Genomic DNA, 15,750 nt, shown 5'->3' with positions numbered 1-15,750 from the left:
AGCTGTCGATAATGTCTAGCTTTAACCTATTTCAGGTTCATTAATTTTTATTTCATATAAAATGGAATCCATGAGGTAAGATGTCATATTCCCTTTTTGACTACAGTAAGAAGCTGTATTCTCAATTCATTTTGGCGATAAAAATATCTCATAAATGGACTAATGATCATGAACAAGCTTAACTTATTTTTTCAAATTTTAAAGTATGTCATTTGGGTATGAAGATTTAAACATGATTCATGTCCACAACAAAGACAATTGATGTCAAACACAAATGCAATGATATTAGATGAATGCAATGATGTTAGATGAAATCCATGCCCAATATTGGATGAATCTTTTTAAAAATCACTAAAGTAATCTATTATATACACTGCAAATTTCTTGATAATTCTTAAGAAACAAAAGTTTTTAAAATATTCAAAATTCAATAATATGAGATTGTGTAGTCATACTAACTCGATCATAGATTAATGGTCATACATAATTGTACTATATCTGCATAAGGTAACAAAATTTTGGTTTTTACTCTTAAAAACAAATGGATAACAAAAATGTAATAACGTGAATTATTTATTTATTTTTTTTAACACTTTTAGTTTCGATAACCAGATATGTTCAGTATTGATTATTAATAATATCTCCATCGCATAAATCCCATCATACAACTAAGGATGGTACATAAAATTGACCAAATAAAAGTTACCCACACGAGTATGCTTTCATTCAAGGAAAGCTGTGTAACCGCACAATGTTGTAGCACATTTTTTCCTTGACAGTATCTTATTAGTATTCCGGTCCGAACTGTGGAACAGGAACGTTTTGTGGTATGACATTGTAAGCTTCTTAAGGTAGTAGCAGTATCCTCCATCACCTGCGATTAGGACAATGAACGTGAATTATTTATAGCACATGGTTTTATTTGAATCTTGAAAATATTCATAATTTGATAGAAAATATAGTAACATAATATTTATTCAATTTCTCTAATTTTCTTTTGCATAGGTGTTTGTTATCAACACTCACAAGAACAATTACTTATCATGTCAAAACAAGTTGTGGGAAAATGCAATTGATTCTAGCTCAACACAACCTCTAAGAACTCCATATCTTTCTCCGGTTAACTGGAATGCAAGAACATAATGTGAGACATGTTTCATATCCACAACAAAGATAATTGAGTCAGTCACACAGGACATGATATAAAATGGAAAGTCAGGCCCGCTGTTAGATATATCTTTTCAAAGATTACTAAATCATCTATTATACACATTATGATTTTTCTGACAATTTCGAAGAAACTGAAGTTCTTTGGAATATTATCTTCATTAAACATTTAAGTGAAGGTTGTGTATCCATACTACCTTGGTCATATATGGTCATAGATAATTGTACTATATCTATTCTAGATAACTAAAAGTTGGTTAACTTGATAAAACAATGGATAACACAAACATAAATAAAGTGATTTTTCTATCGTAATTGGTTTTATTTGAATATTGAAAGTGTTTATAATTTGATTGAAAAAGAGTATTCAAGTCTAGAGTGTTTTGTAATTATTTTTGTATAGACTACATTTATAACAACATCCTCCTTCCATTTAACAAACTACCATCTTTTCTAATTCACAGATTTTCATTTGATGTTGTTGAATCAATTCATAAAATAAAATATTTATCTCTTGGATAACTCGTTTTCTTTGATGTTGAAGATGCCAAATTCGATTGGTTTTGACAACAAAAATAAATATGTTGAGGTAAAGGTTTTTGAAGACATGCCAAACTATTTCAAACCAACATTGAAAATTTGACGGCGAGAGAGATTCAAGAGTGACGGTGAGAGAGACAAGCTCGTGATATTAGGTTTAGGTTTGTAGTTTGTGAAATTTATTAGGAGTATAAATTTTACAGTTTTACTTAAACCATCTCCATCGAGATGATTCAATTTGGTTCAGTTGACTGGTTTTAAAAATTAAACCTAAATTTATAAAACTCATCAAGATGAACCATTCAGATGACTTGTAATTTTAAGTCTAAACGAACAATAATTTCATCTCCATCCAGATGGTCCTCATATGTGAAAAGTTGTTGCACGTTTGAGTACAAGTATATGTTTTAAGATTCAATTTGATTAGTTGGGAAACGGATGCTTGTGTTGTTTTTCTTATTGTGAGAATAACCCAAAAGACATATAGTTAGTAAGCATGCATGTGGCTTCATGACCATGATGTATGATCATATTTTTGAGTGTTTAGTTCTCGTTATTTGCAAAATATTGCTGATTGTTTTTCTTTCCACTTTGATAGGTCATGGTGAACCAAAGAAAACCTTCACATATATATTTGAGACAAACCACACATGACAATGCATTCCTCATAAGTTTTTGATGATCTTAATTATACTTAGAAAAACTTGTATCTATCTTTAATATTGAAGAGATTATCCTGGTTGTAGTGGGATGCCTACTATAAATAGTAAGCTCAAATTCTTTTATTCTATATTGATGTGTGTTTTGACTCATATTTTCAGTTTACTGGTCTTTTTTTTATAAGTATGTGAATTCATTAAAATGAAGCAGATTGTACTTTTACAAAGGTTGAGCGGTTAAACCAATCATTGCCAAAAAAAGTGAAAAAACAACGATAGGTTTCAGAAGTTACTAAACTAGTTACTAACAGATGATCACTAGGTAGAGTGTTTCAACCAGTGTCCGAGGAGTCTCTGGAATTTCTTGTGGTTCTTCCTTGTATGATCTTGAAGCATCCTTGGGGGGGGGGGGGGGGGGGGGGGGTTGAGGGGGGTCGAGGTTGGTGAAGAGTGAAGTCTTGCATTTCTCTCAAACCAAATTTTGTAGATCGTTGTTTGGATAACCAGTAGACGAAGCGTAGTAAGGCAGGTTGTGTCCTTGATGTCTGACCATTCGAGAAAGGCAGTCCAAGTATGAAACATGACAGGGCAGGTTGAATTACTGGTCCTTTCTTTCTTTCTTTTTCGGTTTCTTTTGTAGTCGAGACTGAAACAAACATTAATCTGAAAGTTAGTTACGTGATCTAGTAATTTCGTTTGTAGTATACAACAAGGATAGAACTTAGTTACTCCACTCTTTAGGATCAATCAAAGTGACACATAGATTATTAATTAAAAAACAATAAATTAAATAAAAAATAGCTACAAAAAATAAAAACGCTAATTTTAACGACGCTAACGCTTCCAGCTAAACCCTAAATCATAAATCTTAAATTCTAAACCCTATACCCTAAATTTTAAACCCAAATCCAAACCTCTAAACCCAAAACCTATACCCTAAACCATAATCCTAGACCCTAAACCCAAATTATATACCCTAACCCAAAAACTAGACTATAAACCTAAACTCTATACCCTAAAACCCAAGTCCTAGACCCTAAACCGAAACCGTAAATCTTAAACCCAAATTATATACCCTAAACCCAAAACCTTAACCATAAGTCCAAACGGTAAATCCTAAACCCAAACTGTAAATCCTAAACCCAAAACCTATACCCTAAACCCAAATCCTAGACCTAAAACCCAAAACGGTAAACTCTAAATCCAAACCCCAAACTTAGATGCTATAGGGTTTGGGTTAAGGTTTATGGTCTAAGACTTGGGTTTAGGGTATAGGGTTTAGGTTTATAGTATATTTTTGGGTTTAAGGTATATAATTTGGGTTTAGGGTTTAAGATTAGGGTTTAGGGTATAGGGTTTGGGTTTAGGGGTTTGGATTTGGATTTGGGTTTAGAATTTTGATATAGGGTTTAGAATTTAAGATTTAGGGTTTAGAGTTTTGCTGGAAGCGTTAGCGTCGTTAAAATTAGCGTTTTTATTTTTTGTAGCTATTTTTTATTTAATTTAATGTTTTTTAATTAATAATCTATGTCTCATACAACAACATGCTGATTATATAGTTAAATACATTGACGTGAGACCATGTCTTAAGTCTACTACATACCATCAAAACAGGTAAATACAAACGAAAAAAAAAACAATATTAAAACATAGATTTAATCATTAATAAAACAAGAAGTTGGCTGAATCAAGTCCAACAAAAACCATATTTAAAAACAACTAACCAATCAAAAACTCGTTAAAGAGAGACACTTCTCATCTGCCAATTCATCTCCTCTTCATTATCATCTCATCTTCCGTGGACTCACCATCGGATCTTAAGGACACAAAGAAGAATGGGTGGGATGTGCATGTCTTCGTGTTGTAGTGGTGGTGGTGGTGGTGGCGACGATGGTTCTAGTTTACTATTACATCTCCTCATCATGGTGGTCGTCTGCCTCTCTGTCATGGCTGTCTGCACCTCCAACGAACGCCGTACATCCGTTCGTGTTGCCCGGTGCCGTTGACCAACCATCTATGTATATCAGATCACACCAACTCTACAGAAAAAGATTACTTCGGATCCTTTTCTCTTATACATACATGTATGTGTTTTGGTTCTTGATTAGTGTATGAATAAGGTATTTGGTTTTGGTTCTTTGACTATGGTTTTGTCCTCTCTTGTTAACAAATTAGATTGGTCAGAATGATATAAAATCACATATTCTCAACCGAGTTTTCACCATACAACAAACTATGTGGGTAAAATTGAAATAACGTCAAATATGCGGGGCGTTTTTGAAAGTTGACCTTCTTTCTTTGTGTTTGGTGATGAAGAAGAAGATCACATATCATCAGAACACTGTTCTGCGTCTTTTGAATAATTTTTCTTCATAGAAACAGCATTGTACTGAGTTATAAAGAATGTCTCTTTGTTCTTCCTTCAACGTATTCACTTCCTAGTTCCTACTCAGCATAGAGGCAAGAGACGCTGAAAAAGTTGCAAGACGCTAATGTGTGGTTCTCAGTTAGATAGATGCTCTGGAAGAGTCTGCGGAGGATCTAGGCTTAGGTATCGACGTTCCTTGTGTTGGAGAAGCTGCTGAGTATGGGAAGAGAAGTATGTTGATTCTTGATTCAGAGACGGGATAGTGTAGTGAAGAGAAGGGGGTCAAGAGCTCGTCGAACAGTTCTTCTTGCGAGGAAGTTTCATGCAAAATGAATTTTGACCTGTGTAGTATGTAACTGATGAGATTATAAAAATGATGTATCTGTAAATTTGAGACATTCGTAGATCCAAACAACCATAGAAAACACACATTGCAACTAATATATTGCCTGAGTTTTCAACAGATCTTTGAAAACATATAAATCCAGGTAGGGTTTTCCCCTGGATCGAGAGTATATTATACATGACAATATAACAATATAAGAACAACAAACAAATCGAATCATGAAGAAGACAAATGTATGTTCTGCTTTTGTGACCAATCAATCTTTCTTTAGTCCCTTTTTGTTATATAACCGATCATCAATCTTTGCCACTGTTTTTTTTTATAGCAACAAGAAGTTCTTGCTCGCTTGCTGGTGGCAATAAGTGAATTATCTTTCGTTTTGTCATTGAGGAAGAACGGGAGGTGCGACCGCTCTAGTGTTGTAAGATCTACAATGTCCACATTTCTGTCCGATTATGTGGAAGTATACTTGTGTTGTGTCGTTACAGTCATTGCATAGTATCCAAACCTGTTAATGCCAATGAATCTTGTCAGTAATCTTTCAATTTCGAGTGACATAGAAAAAAAAGAAACTTATGTACCTTCTTGTCACGGTAATCTGAAGGCATAGAAATGGCTTCGACCTAAGAAAACCAATGAATAGAATTTGAGATTTAATGTACTTAAAAACAAAGATTCAACAATGGATTTTTATACTAACCTCTTCATCCATCCTCTGCCATGTTTTGGACATATCAATCACTGACCTCGAGCAAATCGGACAACAAAATCTACATCAAACAGAAAACACACACACATTCAAGATTTAAACAGAGAGACAAATAACCAACAAGAAAAAGAGTGTATTTACTTGTCACGTTTGAGCATCTCATGGTAGCAATCACAGTGCATTGTGTGTCCGCATTTCATCACTGTAGTTTCTTTAAGGGAGTCAAACAGATACTGCATCAACAAAAGCATACTATATGATTTTCTGAAAATGTTCGGCCATAAAGAAGTTAAAAGCCTCAAGGTTCTTAAACACACACATACAGTAGTACCTCGTAACAAATGGGACAGTGATGTCGCATTGAATCCTCCACGCAGCGGTGGTTGTTGCGCAGACCAATCCCATAACAAGATCCTAATAGCAAGAAAATGGATCATTCAACACTTGTTTTTTTTTTTTTTTTTGTGTGTCTGAAACTGAAGATGAATAAGATAGCATACCACACTTCTTGCAATGGAAAAAGTTCTCACGCCCACCAACTCTGCAACACGCAGAAATAAAATGCCATTCATCACACAACTCTCAAAATAAAGAGGAACATAAGAAAGGTTCTCACCTACAGATTCCACAGTCATCACAATGGAACTGTTCTTTTTCAGTCTTGAAACAGGACAAAAAGGAGCAATGATTAGAATCAAAAACCTAGAAAGGAAGAGGATTCAAATCAAAACTTGTTTACATTATCATCATAGAACTTGCAGATATTGCAAAAGTATTCTCCCATGTTGACACCACAGTTGGAGCATACTTGAGCTACCTGATAGAAACATTGAGTGATCATCTCATAAGAATAGTTATAGTGATGAGAATAGTTAGTTACCGGCTGCTCTGTATCGCAAACCGAACAAATCACCTGAAAAAAGAAAGAAACCGCCATAAGATGCAACAAAATTAGAGAGAAAAATACGAACTTGCTGTGATCACATGGTTCAATTAAGAGAATCGGATCGTGTACATGTTTAACGTCTTGACGAACAAGCTCATGACGGTCGAAAATATTCCGCAAAGTGCTCTGTTTTAACAAAGGAAGGATGGTCTTTTTTTTTACGGTTAGGACATAACAGAAAAAGTAATTTCGGACAGTAAGTTGAGAATATTACAGTGGTCTCGTTATGACAATGGCGACAAGGGAAGACTTCGTTGCAACAAGGAGCTCTGATTTGGCATCTCCTCCTGTAATGCTCACACCTAACATACATGGTGGAAGAGAAACGATCTTAATATTGATCAGAAACAGTTTCAAATTGACACAATTGAGAATTATCAAAGTTTCTGGATCGAGACAGATCTTATTGTTTCAGGCCAAAAATAGAAACTTTTCGAAAACCCATGAATCAGATGTGGAAAAAGGAAGAGACTTTGTGAAAAGTGCCCCATGAATCAGATCAGGAAACATTGATCTGATCAAACAGAGTAAAAGAGAGGAGAAACAGAGGAGATCTTTAATTTACCCGAAACCCATGATGCCAAAATGAAGGCGATCATTGGGTGAATCTTCCATGAGAACAGGAGGAAACAGAGCCGATGGAGGGGGTCTCTCTCTCTCTCTCTCTATGACTCTATCCACTTTGCTTTTTTTACAATTCTTTTCTCTCTCTCCTCGTGAATGTTGTTGTTACTTGTTAGCTTGGGAGTTCGTGAGATTTGAAGCTTTAAAAGAACCGGAATAAATTAAAGATAAGGTGGAGGGATGACATGGCTACAAACCGTAGCAGAGAGTGCCTCTTTATTTGACCAATCACATTTCTTGATCGTTATCCTGCAGACAGTTTCTATTTATTATTTCTCAATGCTTTCTTTACTAATAATAAATCACCTATTTGTTTACTTACCCAGTTGTAGTTTTATGGACGGCTAAAGTTAGTGATTCCTGGTCCTCAAGGAAAGAGGCAAGTAGACATGTTTTGTCTGCTCTTGCATAAAATGGAATATCACATTCAGACAGGATCTGCTCAGCTTTAGATTCGCAACAAGGGCCAACAAGGACCAAAAGGCCACATGCACTTACACCTTGCTTGATTGATTGGTAAAAGAGAGAGAGTGAGAGGTAGAGTAACTTTAGTATCTGAAAGAAGAAGAAAGAAAAACAATTTGATACTCATTCACATATATACATAACTTGAATCCAATTTCTATGAGATCTTTACATGTTTTCTTTTTCTTATCAACTAACTATTTACAAAGTCTTGATTATTATTATCTGTACACTATCTTTCACAACCACAAAGAATCAAAGAACCCTTCCTCTTCCTCCTTCACATTGATATCTCCCAACCTCACCCTTTCAAGCAACTATTCTTGTTCAATCAGCCAGCTCCTATATACTAGAGACTCCTGTTTTGGATAGAGTTTTCGTTTCAGTGGAGGGAACTGTCCGAGTCAGGTATATGTTACCCTTTGAATCTTTCCTGCTGTACCTCTCCACCTCATTGCTCATCACTATGTTGCATTGTCTCCATGTCTCACACATCAAATCTACCCCAAAGTACCTTAAATGGTCTGATATGCTTCTTCCCATCACCGATCTGAAACAACAACACAAGCCACCAAATTATACTAGAATTCATGTCAAAACTGAATTGTATCCAGCTGAAAACATGAAATATAATACGATGTACTAAGTGAAACAAGTTATTTACTACCTGCAGCATGTAGTATCTTCACCAGTGTTGTCACAAACTTTCTCAACACCAAAACGAACAAGTTCCAAAACACTGAGGTCTCTCACCCACACCTGCAACCCCAAACACACTATTACCAAATGTTACACAAAGCTATTACTCTGATGAACATTTTTGTTACCTCTGTTGGGAAGTGGTGGTATGTTTTCCGAGGGAAATAATAGAAGTAAGGAGGCAGATGAGGAACAATATCATGGTCATGCGTGATCCTGAAGGTATTAGGCACAAGCAAACTGTAATAAGATGCAAAATCCGCATTCCCAATACGAGGTTGCCCAAACGTCATGACCTGTACGTTTTCTTCTCCTTCATTTACCTTGCAAAGTTACATCTCAACCCAAGTCATTTAACAACTTCAAAGAACATAACAATAACATATAAATAAAGTTAGTTTAAAGTCAAGGATGGTTACAACTAGGTCTAGCCCACAAAAGGCAGCCATGGCTCCTCCCATTGAATGACCAGTCACCATGATGGTGTTGATGTTCGTCCCATAGAACTTCTTCGCCAGTTTCACTGCACCCAAAACTGCAGGCCGAACGGTTGTATTGTGATAAGCAGTATAAAAGCCATGGTGAACCTGCCAATGTAGGACCATTGTTCAGAATATAAGAATCCAGATGATAAAAAAAAACTTGTTGGTTAAAGCGTTACCATTGCATCTGGCATATCAGGGTAATTCAGATCAAGCTGTTTCCAGAACAAGTCTGAGATCCAATTTTGTATGCTGCACAAATTTTGGCTTAATCAACCAAAATTAAAAAAAAAAGGTGTACCTTCTAGATTACAATAACAAGAGCCATACCTGTGTTCTTGAGTTCCCCGGAATGCAATAATGATAGCATTCAAATCCTTTGCCACACCAACATATGCCTGTTGTTGTAACAATTTAAATGAACTGATATTCATAAAAGAAAAGGATGTCCTCATAAAGCTAAAGATACAGTGGCAGACCTGTAGGCAGTACTCAATGTCAACTATGATTTCTATGACTTGGAAACCCTGCAACCATATTAGAATACACAACTGAAGCTACTAGTAGCTTTTACACATACCTGTGGCTTTAAACAGTGGAAATGTTATTATACCTTTGTCAACCCATTGCATCTTTCGCAGGTCCAAGTGAAGAGTTGTGCCAAATCAGACATATACACCTGCGTGCATATATAAACTTGATTCATCAACCTGATGTACTTACTTGCATAATCTCTCTAGTAGTGCTAGTAACGATATATTAAAAATATGACGATTATTACACATGTAGCATTAACTCCTGGAGTCCTGGTTACCTTGCAGATAATATTAGAGATAATGTAGTAATTTGGTATCAGCTTACCGCAGAAGTATACTCCACAAGTGTTAAGGCAAGTGTATGGTTGTAAACAGGTCGTCCATCATAGCTCTTCAACTTGAGAACTTCAACTAGAAGAGAGAAGCTCACACCATAAATTTCACAATTTTTTCAAGCTTATTGTCTTGATTAGACTTAAAGAGGCAGAATCAAAAAGGAAAGATTAGTTCCATTTATTACCTCTTCCACGTGAAAAGAAAAGAAGACAAGCAATAAGTGCCAGCAAGGACAAGAACCATCTCTTTTGTCCCATGTTCTTCTACAAGAAGATGACAATAAACACAACGCACATCATCTCTCTGTTCATCAACCAATAATAAGAGTAAACTTGAGCTAACCAAAGCAGTTGAAGGATAAACCAGACAGAAACTGAGGATCAACGCAAGCGAACCAAATCCTCAAGCCACCTATTTGGATATACGTTTTAGATAATCCTCGGCTGAATATTTATATATCCAAAGAAGAAACTTCGATGAAATACGAATATTCGTTTTTTTCTTCTCTAATTTCCAGTTTCGTCCTTTACACGCAACGCCGAAGAAGACTCGTGCTGGTTAATATTAAGGGTATTATCGGAACTAGACATGTATTTTGACCGATGAAGGCCGTTTCCAGACTCTACAAGAGACGCTTTGTCCTCCGGTGGGTTCGCAATCATGTAAAGCCACATATTACAATATTACATTCATCCAAACAAACACATGATTTTGATATAGCTATATACTTTGAAATTAAAACTATTTCGTTACCATACAATATCCCATTTACATTTTTTCATATTTGAATCAAATATCTATGTGGTGGTCATGGTATAAAAAAAATGTAATCTGGTTTTTCATTTTTTCTGCTACATACTATCAACCTACAACCTATTTACAAAGTCTTGATTATATGTATCTATACACTTTCTTTCTTTCTCCAACACCGGAATCTCCTTTTGAAGCAAGCTTTGCTTGACCAAGACTTGAATCAACGATTCCTATAGACTAAAGATCCCCATTTTCGATAAGAGATTCTGTTTTGTTACCGTTGGTGGAAGGAACATTCCGCGACATGATTAGATTACCCTTTGAATCCTTCTTGCTGAATCTATCCATCTCATGGCTCATCACTATTGAGCATTGTCTCCAAGTCTCACAATGCAACTCTACCCCAAAGTACCTTAGATGGTCTGAAATGCTATTGCCCTTCACCGACCTGAAACAACAAGAACCAACAGTTATAATGGAAGCGTGTAATAAATGTCTGGTAACTAAGCTAAAACATGAAACATGAGACTTGTTGTAATGATTTCTGAAACAACCTAAGGTTCTATTTGCGGGTTTGTTCTTGCTAGTGTAGGTTGTTTATTGCGGAGTGGAATTGTATCACCAACTTTTTTTAGAGGGATTGATAGTTACCTGCTGCATGTTGGATCTTCACCGGTGTTGTCACAAACTTTCTCCACACTATGATTCAAAGAACTGACATCTCTTAGCCACACCTGCAAGCCGAAACACACCATTACATCTTTCATCGGTTCCTCCACACAGCTTATAAACCAATAGGAGAAATTACACTCAAGACATTGGAAACATCACCCGAGTAGTCCAGTTTTTCTTTTCATGAAATAGCTTTAAATTTTTAAAAATATCATTCTTAAGAACATCCAGTGGACTGAGGAAACGATGTTACCTCTGTTGGGAAGTGGTGGTATGTTTTTTGAGGAAAATGGTTGTAGTAAGGAGGCAGATGAGGAACAATATCATGGTCATGCGTGATCCGAAAGGTGTTAGGCACAAGCAAACTGTAGTAAGATGCAAAAGCTGCATTCCCAACACGAGGTTGCCCAAATGTCATGACCTGCACGTTTTCTTCTCCTCCATTTACCTGAGATTTAATTCCAAAATCAAAGTGAATGAACAAGTTCAAAGGATGTAACAATAAAGTTTAGTTAGAGGCAAATATGATTACTACTAGGTCTAGCCCACAAAAGGTTGCCATGGCTCCTCCCATTGAATGACCAGTCACCATAATGTTGATGTTCGGACCATAGGATTTCTTCGCTCGTTTTACTGCACCCAACACTGCAGGCCGTACAGTTGTATTATGATAAGCACTGTAAAAGCCATGGTGAACCTGCCAGTGTAGACTACTATTACAAATTCCACCTTACTACATTGAAAGTCTCGATGGAAAAAGTTTGAAGTTAAAGCGTACCATTGCATCTGACATGTCAGGGTAATTCAGATCGAGTTGTTTCCAGAACAGGTCTGAGACCCAGTTTTGTATGCTACACAAGTTTTTGGTTGATTAAGCAATGAGCCAAGTTTAGGCAAAAGGTGTACATTAAAGATTACAGTTACGAGAACCATACCTGTGTTCTTGAGTTCCCCGGAACGCAATTATGATAGCATTCAAGTCTTTTGCCACCCCAACATATGCCTGAGGTAACACGTAATGATATTAATAGTTGATCAGTGAAGGACATTATGTCCATATGTAGCTTATGATACCACGGCAGACCTGTAGGCAGTGCTCAACGTCAAATATTATCTCTATCACTTGGAAACCCTGCACCAATGCCCAATTGGAGCTATTAGCTTTTGATATAATGTGGGCCTGTGGCTTCAAACAGTGATTTTGCCTCAATATTTGTTATACCTTTGTAAAACCATTGCATCTTTTGCACGTCCAGTTGAAGAGTTCTGACAAGTCAGACATATAGACCTGCATAAATATATATAACCATTGAATCTCTTCTCTAGTAGTGCTAACAAGAGTGCCAACAACGATAAATGAAAACATAATGACAAAGTGTTGCACGTCTAGTTCCTTCTAGCCTAGAGAATATTAGAGATAAATGGCAAGCATTGTGCAGGGGAATAACGTAAACAGTAGATTAAAGGTCTTTTTTTTTTTTATCACTGGAGTAGCTACCATGTTAGCTTACCGCAGAAGCATACTCCACAAGTGTCATGGTAAGAGTATGGTTGTAAAGAGGTGGACCATCATCGCTCTTCAACTTGAGAACTACAAATACAAGAAAGAACTTGACCATAAAAATTCACTTTTTCAGTCTCTTGATCTAGTTATAGCCTCACGGCTCATAAAACAAGTACATATAAGAATGTCGGTATCATAAAGCTTTTGAAATCAATGTTTTGATATCTTCATGGTTACTTATGCATCAGGTTGATTTTTCTTTTTCACTTAAAAGAAAACATGTAACTATCCCTTAATGAACCATCACTATTCCAGTGGAGTAAATTAACTTTACATATATATTTTGGTTTATATTTTTCCAAAGAAGCTATCAATACACCTAAGTTCCAAAGCTCATTATCTTAACCAGACTCAGCTGAAAACTTAAATTTCTTAGAATAGAAAGAGACATCATTATAGAAGTTTATTTAATCAAAAAACACCTGTTCCACTTGAAAAGGAAAGAAGAAAAGCAAAAATTGCCAGCAAGAAGACCCATCTCCACTGTCCCATCTTCTGCCAAGAAGGTGAACATTCATATATCAAAATCGATGAAAATTGACCAAAAATAGGTAAACAAAACCTTCTAATAAAGATAATTAAGTAATCAAAATCAGAAATTTAAAAACCCCGAGGATCAAATCAAGCGAAAGAAAGCTTACTTCTTTGACCACAATACGAAATTTCTCTCGTGATCGGAGATATTACCCAGCTATAACATTAACGGCGACAGATATATAGGATGGGAGAGCGTGATCTTGCGATGACGACGATTCGCTCAGATAGAAAGAGGAAGAAACGTGCGAAGAAATACGAATTTTTGTTTTTTTTAATTAAATCAAAATTCCACTTTCATCCTCCTTTATACGCAAAGGCGTTACTAGCGTGTTTCGCTCTTAATAAGGGTATTTCTGGAATTTAGCGGGACAAATGGATATATCGTCTGGTAGCTAAGCCCATGGGCCTTTTTAGCCCACTAGTGCAAATTAAAGTCCAAGGCGGGAGTTTCCGAACACTCAGGTGGCGGGAAATTCTTTTTTATAATGAAAAGCCACGTGGCACATCGGCGCCGGAAGATACGGTCGTTAAAGCGTTCGGGTCTTTGATTCTTTTTTTTTTTTTTTTTTTAATTTTTAATCGTTGCTTCCACATTAAAATTCACTTTTGATTTTGCTCTACCCACAAGAACCCTCGGCGTCCATGGCGAAAGCTTTGAAGAGCGAAGTTTCTTCAGACGAGGCTTACTCATCTGAGGAAGAGGCGCAAGTTAACGATCAGGTGAATGTGGAAGAAGATGATGATGAGGAGCTCCATGCCGTTGCTCGCTCAGCGGACTCCGACGAGGAAGCACCCGCATCTGACGACGAGGTTGTCCCTGTAGAAGACGACGCCAACGAGGTATCCTCTTCGATTTGAATATTCATTGTTGTTGACATGGAGCAGAATTAAGCTGCCAGACTTGAGAATTAAGCTGCCAGACTTTATAAACTTTATAAGTGTTTTATAAGCTCGATTTTATTGAAGAGAATAAGAAGAGAGAAAAAAATATTTTATTATATTGTGTACTGAGGTCACTTGTTTTTAAATACTTGTCCTCAGATCCACAATTAAATTAAGGAAACTATTCTCTCCTTATTTCTCTTACATCTTGAGATCTACTTTCTCTTTCTCTATGTTCTTCATGTTTTTCATTCTCCATAAATAAACTCTCAATAATTCTCTCATTCTAACATGGTATCAGAGCATTAAGCTCCTGAAACTCACAAAAGCTTCCGCAAATTTCTTTCTTTCCTTCTCAGATTATCTTCAAAATCTGTTGGATACATCCTTTTATCCACTGGTCCAAAGGTCTTTCAAAAGGGAAGAACCTCACCAGAACTCAAGATAGAGGAGTACCCTATTCTCTGGAACTCAAGAAAGCTTCAACCATATCAGGAAAAGCTTCTTCAAAGTCTAGTTTATCTCAAAATCAGTAGGAACAATCTATTGTCCACTGGTCCATATCTCTCCATGAGGGAGAACTCCAACATGGTGTTGTTTCCAGAGTACAAGAAGGCTAAGGAACAACATAAGAACCACAATATGCCAAGAAGAAGTGACTTGAATCAAGCCAGGAATGTAATCAAAGAGTTTGAGCATCCATCGATTCAAGGTCGAACCATGTATTCATCTGTCATTGGTGGTTCAAATGAAGAAGGAACATGGAGAAGTACTGATAGTGCAGCCAATACTGATGGTCCAGCAACCATGAGTGACCTACATTCCCTTATCCAAGCTTTTATCTCATTCAAGAAGGCTGGTACATACTCTCTTGACCCTAAACTCATCATTATAGATTCAGGAGCAAGCCATCACATGATTAGTGATAGAAACTTGATGAGTGATGTCCAGCCTGCCTCAGGGTATGTTCAAATAGCAAATGGTGATAAGATTAAGATAGAAGGGATAGGGAACCTGAGGTTGTTTGATAGGGAATCTACTGCCTTGTATATGCCTCAGTTTACATCAAACTTGCTATCTGTGAGAAAGGCTACTGTTGATCTGAGTTGTCAGGTTGTCTTCAGACCAGATGAGGTTGAATTTCAAGACTTAAAGACAGGCCAAGTGATTGGAAAGGGGCACGTTCACAATGAACTATATCATCTTCAGAAGACAGAGATGTCTAGACCATCCACTTCTCAGTGTTTGGCTAGTACATCCAGCGGGGTTGATAGCACACTATGGCATGCTAGGTTGGGACATCCTCATACAAGAGCCCTAAACTTGATGCTTCCAGGTGTGGTCTTCAAGAATGATGATTGTGAAGCTTGCATATTGGGGAAGCATTGTAGAACAGTCTTCTCACAGTCTAGCACCATCTATGAAAGATGTTTTGACCTAGTTCACTCTGATGTATGGACTGCTC

At 36.6% G+C, this 15,750-nt stretch overlaps 4 protein-coding genes across 16 annotated transcripts; 1 reads left to right on the top strand and 3 right to left on the bottom strand.

Moving 5' to 3' along the window:
* Positions 1-4,095: 4,095 nt before the first annotated feature.
* Positions 4,096-4,961, top strand: LOC106387069. The gene has a single exon (XM_013826883.3). The coding sequence runs from the start codon at positions 4,202-4,204 to the stop codon at positions 4,370-4,372; it is 171 nt and encodes a 56-aa protein (XP_013682337.2). The 5' UTR covers positions 4,096-4,201; the 3' UTR covers positions 4,373-4,961.
* Positions 4,962-5,138: 177 nt separating this feature from the next.
* LOC106388087 (E3 ubiquitin-protein ligase MIEL1-like) lies at positions 5,139-7,525 on the bottom strand. Of its 10 annotated transcripts, none has more exons than XM_048746455.1 (12): positions 7,301-7,525; positions 6,950-7,037; positions 6,805-6,885; positions 6,670-6,702; positions 6,529-6,606; positions 6,406-6,449; positions 6,290-6,330; positions 6,121-6,203; positions 5,931-6,022; positions 5,781-5,850; positions 5,662-5,703; positions 5,139-5,588 (listed from the first exon to the last, which is right to left on the bottom strand). In XM_048746455.1, the coding sequence occupies exons 1-12, from the start codon at positions 7,348-7,350 to the stop codon at positions 5,463-5,465; spliced, it is 828 nt and encodes a 275-aa protein (XP_048602412.1). In that variant the 5' UTR covers positions 7,351-7,525; the 3' UTR covers positions 5,139-5,462. The 10 variants fall into 10 exon arrangements, with proteins under 10 accessions (XP_048602412.1, XP_048602413.1, XP_048602410.1 ...); XM_048746456.1 differs by having other exon boundaries at positions 6,805-6,861; XM_048746453.1 differs by having other exon boundaries at positions 6,529-6,702.
* A 402-nt stretch (positions 7,526-7,927) lies between these two features.
* On the bottom strand, positions 7,928-10,327 carry LOC106388085 (lipase-like). 3 transcript variants are annotated; one of them, XM_013828062.3, is made up of 11 exons: positions 10,220-10,327; positions 10,062-10,140; positions 9,867-9,952; positions 9,619-9,684; positions 9,485-9,532; positions 9,336-9,403; positions 9,185-9,257; positions 8,943-9,110; positions 8,652-8,846; positions 8,492-8,583; positions 7,928-8,374 (listed from the first exon to the last, which is right to left on the bottom strand). In XM_013828062.3, the coding sequence occupies exons 2-11, from the start codon at positions 10,132-10,134 to the stop codon at positions 8,167-8,169; spliced, it is 1,077 nt and encodes a 358-aa protein (XP_013683516.2). In that variant the 5' UTR covers positions 10,135-10,140; positions 10,220-10,327; the 3' UTR covers positions 7,928-8,166. The 3 variants fall into 3 exon arrangements, with proteins under 3 accessions (XP_013683516.2, XP_013683517.2, XP_048602408.1); XM_013828063.3 differs by having other exon boundaries at positions 10,241-10,308; XM_048746451.1 differs by having other exon boundaries at positions 10,246-10,295.
* Positions 10,328-10,586: 259 nt separating this feature from the next.
* LOC106388086 (probable feruloyl esterase A) lies at positions 10,587-13,671 on the bottom strand. Of its 2 annotated transcripts, none has more exons than XM_013828066.3 (11): positions 13,508-13,671; positions 13,289-13,361; positions 12,814-12,893; positions 12,525-12,590; positions 12,387-12,434; positions 12,238-12,305; positions 12,081-12,153; positions 11,835-11,999; positions 11,556-11,750; positions 11,282-11,364; positions 10,587-11,078 (listed from the first exon to the last, which is right to left on the bottom strand). In XM_013828066.3, the coding sequence occupies exons 2-11, from the start codon at positions 13,356-13,358 to the stop codon at positions 10,868-10,870; spliced, it is 1,059 nt and encodes a 352-aa protein (XP_013683520.2). In that variant the 5' UTR covers positions 13,359-13,361; positions 13,508-13,671; the 3' UTR covers positions 10,587-10,867. The 2 variants fall into 2 exon arrangements, with proteins under 2 accessions (XP_013683520.2, XP_048602409.1); XM_048746452.1 differs by having other exon boundaries at positions 11,838-11,999; positions 13,289-13,358; positions 13,508-13,665.
* Between the last annotated feature and the right edge of the window lie 2,079 nt (positions 13,672-15,750).

The sequence above is a fragment of the Brassica napus genome, chromosome C2 (genome assembly GCF_020379485.1).
Source record: "Brassica napus cultivar Da-Ae chromosome C2, Da-Ae, whole genome shotgun sequence".
In the NCBI taxonomy this organism is placed as follows: domain Eukaryota; kingdom Viridiplantae; phylum Streptophyta; class Magnoliopsida; order Brassicales; family Brassicaceae; genus Brassica; species Brassica napus.
The sequence above is the reverse complement of the archived record's forward strand: the minus strand, read 5'-3'. Positions and strand labels throughout refer to the sequence as shown.